This window comes from Berghia stephanieae, chromosome 1 (genome assembly GCF_034508935.2).
Source record: "Berghia stephanieae isolate SIO BIC M18660-M18661 chromosome 1, UCSD_Bste_1.3, whole genome shotgun sequence".
In the NCBI taxonomy this organism is placed as follows: domain Eukaryota; kingdom Metazoa; phylum Mollusca; class Gastropoda; order Nudibranchia; family Aeolidiidae; genus Berghia; species Berghia stephanieae.
Window position 1 is genome coordinate 34,596,877 of NC_088360.1, and position 9,673 is coordinate 34,606,549.

At 33.8% G+C, this 9,673-nt stretch overlaps 1 protein-coding gene across 4 annotated transcripts in view; it reads left to right on the forward strand.

Moving 5' to 3' along the window:
* LOC144972742 (1-deoxyxylulose-5-phosphate synthase YajO-like) overlaps positions 1-8,952 on the forward strand; it is a 28,945-nt gene extending 19,993 nt beyond the window's left edge. For 2 of the 4 annotated variants that reach the window (XM_078914330.1, XM_078914348.1), the window contains exons 7-9: positions 1,890-2,062; positions 3,061-3,200; positions 6,115-8,952. In XM_078914330.1, coding sequence (XP_078770456.1) covers positions 1,890-2,062; positions 3,061-3,200; positions 6,115-6,234 — 433 coding nt within the window. In that variant the 3' untranslated portion in view covers positions 6,235-8,952. Of the gene's footprint in view, positions 1-1,889; positions 2,063-3,060; positions 3,963-4,136 lie in introns of all 4 variants that reach the window. The other 2 variants (XR_013645425.1, XM_078914339.1) reach the window with 2 other exon arrangements.
* Positions 8,953-9,673: the final 721 nt, after the last annotated feature.

The window sequence follows — 9,673 nt, forward strand, 5'->3', positions numbered from 1 at the left end:
TAAAAACGGTGATGAAATAAGATTAAAGTTTAGGCCGCATTTTCAGTAGGAACATTTTCAGGTTTGGCAAAGTGTCGAGATTTTAGTTTCAGGTTTCAGCACTTCTTCCTGCTGGCACCCATGAGTAAAGTACATACCTCTTACAGTTCCATTTTTATCAGAAACATTCATATGAACAAAAACATTGTTGATAGAAGATGCAACAGCACAGGACAGAAAAATGGAAGGATTTATAATAATAATTTAGTAAATCTTATGAGAAATTTGCTCTCAGATAACTAGGAAGGTGCGGGCAAAATTTGTTTTGCAATCCTAAGTTTGATCTTATCAGAAGTGGGAATAAAAACTTAGTAAATTATGAGCACAATAGATACATCCCCCTGTTAGCTTATATTAATAGTAATATTAATAATAAATGGTAATTATGGACCTAAAATTATGGATGTGATTATTGTTTGACGACATTTGCATCATACTTCTCCTAAATCTACCCATTGCAGACCAATTGCAAGCATTTTTCAAAATGGAGAATCTGCCATTTTATATGACATTATTCAACAGGGAGTTTAGCTTTAAAATGTTTATTATAAACAAAACAAAACAACAAAAAACAAAAAACAAAAACAACAACTTGTTTTCTTATGAAATCTAAAAGAGATTAGATGTAGCAAATTTTAAAGGAAATAATACAAGAGAGATAACAAGGTATATATTTGCATATCCGTAAGAACTCCATTGTCTACTCCCACATTACCACATTTGCATTTGATTAACCCTTCAGCCACTAAGAACATTTTGCAAATCACAAATTCTCTCTTCATTTATCCAGTCAATGCTATTATTGCTCTGTTTGTGAAAATTGTAACATGCTATGACAAATTAATGTTAAGTCAAAGCTACTGTTCACCAAAGATAATAGGCTCAACCAGGACTTTTTCTATTCATACAAATACTACATATTCTTTATGTGATAAACAATAAATTTCAGTCTTTTAGTTTCTTGTTTTATAAGAATATAGTCAGTTAAATTGCCTGTTTTATTTAACGCATAGAACGCACCTTGTTTCATGTTTCAAACCAGGAAAAACTTAACTAGATAAATTATATGAAATCAAAGGTAATTAAATTGCCATATACAAAAAAAAAAATATATGCATTTAACAATATGACTTTGACTCTTTGTATAAGGAACAAAATTTACATTTGCCTCATTAGATTTATTTCTTTTCTTAATGATTTGTTTAAATACCTTTACAAAGGAATTCTCATTCAACGAGATAATCTGGAACAGAGAACGATTCGCTGTTCAACGAGATAATCTGGAACAGAGAACGATTCGCTGAAAATTAAATTGAAAATTTGTTTTACTAAATGTTAATAAAATGTATGTGCCATTATTGAACAAATGAATATTTTATCTTAAACTGCAAAAAAATATATTCAAATTTAACTTTCAAATGATTCAACTATTAATTTATCAGATTCATCTTGTTATAATATTATCAGATTGAGGCAGGAGTTCACATATTTTTATCTTTGCTGGATCGGTTTTTAGTTTACAAAGGATATCATAGAGAAAAAAATCCCTTGAGTATCTCACTTTTCCTTTTTTATTCCCATTTTTTGTAGTTATTTCTTTATCTGAGGGTTCAGAACTGCAGTCCATATTTGAACATTTAATAAAATACTGATTGCAACATACTCTCTGTAGTAATTTGGGATTTGGTATTTTAACGATGATTATTCATGATTAATTATTAACATTAAAGATAGAATGAGTGAAATTTCTCTTTGTCAGATTAATTAATTTCACTCTTTTAACTGAAAGCAACCTTGTTGAATTTGGCACAGACTGTGCTGTATTTTAAGAGTAACATTTTATTTTACAGTGGCTTGCTGAGTGGTAAATTCAAGAGAAACGTGGCTCCGGCAGAAGGGCGAATTGCCTGGGTTGCTGAGGATGAGAAAAAAAGGAAAACTCAAGCAGGACCTGGTTGGTCAACTTTGGATGACGCCACATTCGACATCCTTGAAATGGCTGAAAAGATTGGAAAGGGAAAGGGTATGTCTACTTTTTTTTTAACAACTCTATTTGTTTAGGGACATTTTTAGTGGAAGACAGCATGGGTTTTTTCTGCCTTTACAAAACCCTTAACGGTATTTCAATAAGAAACAAGTTGAAGATTTTTGCCTACATGTCAGCTTTTGTTGTTTGATTTGATGGGAGTCTTGACGAGAGAACATTGAGCTTAACTATCACATTTAACGAGCTGATTCGAAAATATACTCAGTCAAGTATTTTTTTTTATCGGAGAAGTGAATCTCAAATAGATCTGGTTGAATTACTTTGTAGAAGACTATCACTGACTTGAAATGTTCTTAATGCCATTAACTCAACAAATATATACAATTTCAAAATTGAAACTTCTAAAGGGCATAGTTGTATATTAAACGAAATTTTTTCATTAAAAATATGTTAATACTGTCACTTATATACAGTGGTATCCTTTTAAAATCAACACTGCCAGTAAGATTGCTTGACTTCAAGCAAAGTTGACTCTATCCATTATCGATGGAGCACACTTAGATAAAGAGCAGTAAATTTTGGACCAACATGAGGTGTGGACTTTAAGCAGAAGTTGACTAAAAGAGTGATGACTTTTTGCGGATTCCACTGTATATAGAATGTAAAAATGTTTAATTTACAAATTTTTGTCCAGTTTGAGATTTTTTATATAAGTAAAATATTTGATGATGCTGAATGTTTATTTACAATTTCATGTCATTTATTGATTTATATTTCATTAAGGAACAGGAGATGGGTCGAAGACCAGAACGTTTTTCATTGCTCATTTTCTTAAAATTTGAAGTGTTAATTTCCTCTAATGTCTTACACATTGCTAGGGTGGGGAAAGTGAAAGAGTTAAGACAGCCAAAGATATAAGATCAAAATATTGATGTATTTGTGTCAGCCAGATGAGTGTATTCTACAGACTGTGATTTTTAAATTGGGAATTAATCTAAAACTGTTAAGGTTTAAAACTTTTCATTCATTACCAGGCAAAAGTGTAGCACAGGTTGCTTTGAGATGGCTCATTCAGAAAGATGTTGTATCGTCTGTTATTATTGGGGCTACCAAGTTGAGTCAGTTGGAAGACAACATGCAGGCTGCCTCTGGGTGGAGTTTGAGTCCTGAAGAGGTAAGGATTTATTTTAATCTTCGTTTTGCATTCTTTTAAAGGCACTGATTATTTTGTCTGTGAACTGCAAAAGATGGAGATTTCTTTATCCAGGGGAACATTTGCCTAAAGATCTTGGGAGTTCTATATTTGTTAACCCTTGCTATATCTTCTAATTTCCTATATCATTTGTCCTTTCCTTGATTCTAGATTGTACTTTTGTATATATGCGATCTGAATTGAAACCTTTTTTTATTTCGCCCGAAAACTGTGTATGGTCTTTTGCTGATTGGGAATTATTCAGATGAATGTTTATATATTTTTATGAGATATATTTCTTTTCCTGTTCAATCATCTCTCTATGATATGTTATTAATACTTATGTGTATGACTATCTTTAATGTATTATTAGCAATTGAGTGTGCTAATCATAGGAATCCTCTGCATGTGTTGAGTGGAACTTTTAATAGATTCACAATGGACACACTGATTTATATGTTTTGGAATCTACAACCTAAAGAGAAGATAATAGATGAGATAAGCAAGAACGAGGTGTGGGATGCAATGCGCAAGATGAAAAGGGGAAAAGCAGTTGGACCAGACGAGATACCAGCAGAACTGTGGAAATCACTTGGAGATGAAGGATTAAATTTCCTGGTATGGTTATTCAATGACATTCTACAGGAAGAAAAAAATGCCAGAAGAATGGACAAAAAGTATGTTGATTCCCATATACAAAAATAAGATAGATGTTCAAGAATGTGGCAAATATAGGGGCATCAGGTTAATGAAAGCCACGAGGAACATGGAGAAGAATTAAAGAAGCTGATATACAGAGAAGTGGTAAGACCTGGAATGAGATAAAAAAGTTGGCTCAGGATAGAGAAGGATGGAAACTGTTTGTCTGTGGCCTATACCCTGACCCAGGGTGAAAAAGGCAATGATGATGATGATCAGGTTAATGAAAGACAATGAAGATATGGGAAATAGTAATCGATAAGAGGATTAGAAAAAATGTAGACATAAATGAAGAATAGTTTGGATTTGTTGCTGGTAAAAGTACAACGGATACTACATTTTCTCTAAAAGGGACTGCAGAGAAGTATCGAGAAAAGCAAAGAGAATTACATTGTGTTCATTGACCTGGAAAAAGCATATGATAGGGTACCAAGAGAAGAAATGTGGTTATCCAAGAAATGTACAAAGGAAACAAAACAGGGTATGGACAGCTGTTGGCTCAACTGATCAATTTAATGTAAGAGTTGGATTACATCAGGGACCTGCTATCAGCCCACTGCTGTTTGCAATAGTAATGGATGTACTAACAGAACCCATTCGGCGAGAGGCACCATGGAACATGATGTATGTAGGTGGCATAGTACTTTTGAGTGATACAAAAGCTGAGGCGGAAAAGGAACTGGAGTGTTGGAGATAGGTGTTGGAATGGAGGGGATTAAGGGTAAGCAGATCAAAGACAGGCTATTTGTGCATCAGACAACAGAGAGCAGGACCACCAATAAAGATAGGAGAAGAGGATGTTCCAGAGACAAACCAATTCAAATACTTAGAAACAACTGTACAAGGAGATGGGGGCAATGAGATGGAGATTAAGAGAAGAGGATACAGGCAGGCTGGAATAATTGGAGGAAGGTAACTGGAGTTATGTGTGACAAACGAATTTCCGCAAAGCTGAAGTGGAAAATATATACATCTGTTGTAAGACCAGCAATGCTATATGGACTAAAGACAGCAGCCACACCAAAGAAACAAGATAAGAAGTTTAGGTGGCAGAAATGAGGATGTTGAGATGGTCACTTGGCTGGACAAGAAAAGATAAAGTGAGAAATTAACGAATTCGAAGGTTGACTGAAGTGAAGAATGTATCAATAAAGATGAGAGTAGATAGATTGAAATGGTAAAGAGATGAGAGAGGGAGTATGTCGGAAGGAAAGTATTGGACTTACAATTGGTGGGAAAGAGGTAAAAGGGATGCCCAAAAACTAGATGGTTGGCTAAGATAAAGTACGATATGAAAGAACTGGGCATGGAGGAAGATGATGCTCTGAACCGAGATGCATGGAGATATGGCATTCATTATGGCGACTCTGCAAAATGCGGGATAAGCTGAAAGAAGAAGAAGAAGAAGGAATTTACTTCTGTGCTCTAGTTGACTAGTTCCTATCTGTGTATCTTGCTTTTTAGAAAGTCTTGTTACAACTGTTATAGTTGTCTTATTGGACTATTAATTGATTATAGATATATAAATTGTTGATGTTAAATAAAGCAAAAGAAATTAGAACTACTTTTTTTTTTTTGGAAACAATAGTGAAGGGCAAGAATAAGTTTAAAATATCTTCTGATATTCTTCTCTTTGATCTAAGGGACACCATCACGTTAATAGACCGAATTGAACTAGGCAAATATTTGTTGCATCCCTTGACACAACTGTACCTAAATCGAACTCAATTTACTGACAATTCAATATAGGTTATGTATGTCTTAGGACTACTGGGTCAGGGTCTTTAAAACTTTTAGTCATGATGAAAAATTCAAGGATTCAAATTTAATGAATCATCGGCTTACCCTTCAAGTGTTCTTAGTCCCAAAAAATATTTATATGTAGGCTTTACTGTTTATGGGGTCCCAATAGTTCAGTTGGTAGAACACTCGCTTCACATGCAAAGGGAATGAAATTTTTTTCTGACCCCCTTGTCCATCCAGCAGTGATTGGGTCGTTGGGTCTGCTAGATCTGGCAGAAAGTACTTTGCGATAGACTAGCGTCCTATCCAAAGGGTAGCAAGCAATTGCTGTTGTCAGTTTCATGCAACAAAAACTTGGATAAACTCTTGACTCCATGGGTCAAATGGTTCTGAAAGACCTTTTTTTTAAAACTGTCTTTTCATTGTTTAAATTTTAATATTAATTTTATTCCAGATGCAACAACTTGATGAGGTCTCTAAGATTGATTTGCCTTATCCTTATGAGATGGTGTTCCGGTTGAATGAACAACGAAAAAACCCGTTTTCTGCAGCTCAACATGTCTTTTCCACATAATTGACCAAATGCTTCCATGTTATTTCAATCTGTCAATTTGTGATTGATACAGTGCCAAACAAAAACATTAAGAGAAAAAAAGAAAACAATTCTGTAAAAATATAAAAGATTTTGTTTGAATTAAATTTTTCACGTTTTTTTTTCTTTTCTTTTGGTTTATTTAGTACTCTATTAATGACAATTTTTCAGATTCCTGTCCCGCAGCAGTGCCTGATACCCAGTTTGTAATGTTATTTTAAGCAAGCCCTTTGATATTAATTTTTGGTTGTTGTATTCAAGATCTTTTTCCTATATTAACCTGACTGATTAAGCTAAATGGATTATTACTGCAATAAACAAATTGTGTTGTGTGTTCGTGATAATGAACATCTATTAATGTATCAACTATGCTCAATATATTAAGTCTGACTGGAATATTGTTCCATGTATGGAAAGCACTTGAAATGAATGAGCTAAGGTGACTATTAACATGAGAGGAAGGAATATAAAAAATTTGATATTTTAACCCCCAAATTTTGTATTTGAATTGATCTATTGATGTCTCTTAAAGGCTGCTCAGTCCATTTATACAGAGTCGTTATTGTACCCTAGTTCATACTCCATGGATTAACCAATCTTGACTATATCACTTGACCATATGTCTCCCACTTATTAATGAGTGGTTGTTTACAAAATACCATATTGCATTTTTATGTATTCTTTTATTATTTTTAAATATTTTGTTTTTATAATGAAATTCTATGAAATGCGAAAGACTACTGAACTCAAATTCCTATAAATGTGAGACTTGTTACTGTTATTTTTATTACTACAATACGTTCATGGGAGAATAAATTATATTTAGATGGTATCTTTATCTTGCGACTTTTACTTTACAAATTTGTGTGGTAAAAAATTGTGACTTGATTGTTTAAAGAATTGGACAGGGTTCTCCAATCTGGTTATTCAAAATTTCAAGTTTTTCATATAAATTGACTGGATGATGCAAACTTCATCCCATTTATTCCAAATAGTTACAAAAAAAAAAAAAATCAAATCTGATAAAATGCATAATTATTTTACAAAACTATTCTCCAGCACAGTTCCTCGAACACACTATTTCCTTAAACTCATTTGAATTTATTTTTTGTTATCATTCCATTCCGTCCTCGATCTAAGTTTTACCTTGAATGTGATTTCCTTTAACTAATTTCCCCCAGCTAATGTAAAAAAAATAAAATTAAAGAGTTTTTTAATGCGACCATTGATGTCGACCACTAATGATTTACTGTGACATTGACAGTTACCTATGTGTGTATCTATATACACTGCAGGTGTGTGTATACAGCATGATACGCAGGTAGACACACACACATACACACACACACACACACACACACACACACACCCACTCACAAACTCCATCGCCGTTTTGCATAGCTGACACCTCTCTGCTTATGATTTCGCCATTCTTTCCAATTTCAATTCCATGCCCCATGATTTGCTAATGGTTGGCTACGACAGTAAATGAATGATGTGATACAGTAGCCCCCTATCCTCCCCCCCCCCCCCCCCCCCCCCCCAACACACACAGGCACATCAACACTTGTAACACGCCATGTATAAAGTTATCTCCCTCAAGGTCTATTCCAAGGGAAGACTGGAGTAACCTAGGTATCAGCTGCAGCTCAGCGCCACAAATTGAGATAGGGAGGAGTGGCTAGTGTCCCGAGGAGTTCGAGGAAACCATGCTGGAGTGTGTTTCTAGAAAACAACTTGATGAGGTCTCTAAGATTGATTTGCCTTATCCTTATGAGATGGTGTTTGGTTGAATGAACAACGAAAAAACCCGTTTTCTGCAGCTCAACATGTCTTTTCCACATAATTGACCAAATGCTTCCATGTTATTTCAATCTGTCAATTTGTGATTGATACAGTGCCATACAAAACTATTAAGAGAAAAAAAGAAAACAATTTTGTAAAAATATATACGATTTTGTTTGAATTAAATTTTTCACGTTTTTTTTTTCTCTTCTTTTGGTTTATTTAGTACTCTATCAGTGACAATTTTTCAGATTCCCCTCCCGCAGCAGTGCCTGATACCCAGTTTGTAATGTTATTTTAAGCAAGCCCTTTGATATTATTTTTTGATTGTTGTATTCAAGATCTTTTTCCTATATTAACCTGACTGATTAAGCTAAATGGATTATTAGTGCAATAAACAAATTGTGTTGTGTGTTCGTGATAATGAACATCTATTAATGTATCAACTAAGCTCAATAAATTAAGTCTGACAGGAATATTGTTCCATGTATGGAAAGCACTTGAAATAAATGAGCTAAGGTGACTATTAATATGAGAGGGAGGAATATAAAAAATGTGATATTTTAACCCCCAAATTTTGTATTTGAATTGATCTATTGATGTCTCTTAAAGGCTGCTCAGTCCATTTATACAGAGTCGTTTTTGTACCCTAGTTCATATTCCATGGATTAACCAATCTTGACTTTATCACTTGACCATATGTCTCCCACTTATTAATGAGTGGTTGTTTACAAAATACCATATTGCATTTTTATGTATTCTTTTATTATTTTTAAATATTTTGTTTTTATAATGAAATTCTATGAAATGCGAAAGACTACTGAACTCAAATTCCTATAAATTTGAGACTTGTTGTTACTGTTATTTTTATTACTACAATACGTTCATGGGAGAATAAATTATATTTAGATGGTATCTTTATCTTTCGACTTTTACTTTACAAATTTGTGTGGTAAAAACTTGTGACTTGAATGTTTAAAGAATTGGAAAGGGGTTCTCCAATCTGGTTATTCAAAATTTCAAGTTTTTCATATAAATTGACTGGATGATGCAAACTTCATCCCATGTATTCCAAATAGTTACAAAAATACCCCATCTGAATCTGATAAAAAGCATAATTATTTTACAAAACTATTCTCCAGCACGGTTTCCTCGAACACACTTTTTCCTAAAACTCATTTGAATTTATGTTTTGTTATCATTCCATTCCGTTCTCGATCTAATTTTTACCTTGAACGTGATTTCTTTTAACTAATTTCACCCAGGCAATGTAAAAAAAAAAAAAAAAAAATTAATTAAAGAGTTTTTTAATGCGACCATTGATGTCGACCACTAATGATTTACTGTGACATTGACAGTTACCTATGTGTGTATCTATATACACTGCAGGTGTGTGTATACAGCATGATACGCAGGTAGACACACACACACACACACACATCCACTCACAAACTCCATCACCGTTTTGCATAACTGACACCTCTCTGCTTATGATTTCGCCATTCTTTCCAATTTCAATTCCATGCCCCATGATTTGCTAATGGTTGGCTATGACAGTAAATGAATGATGTGATACAGTAGCCCCCCCCCCCCCCCCCCCCCCCCAACACACACAGGCACATCAACACTTGTAACA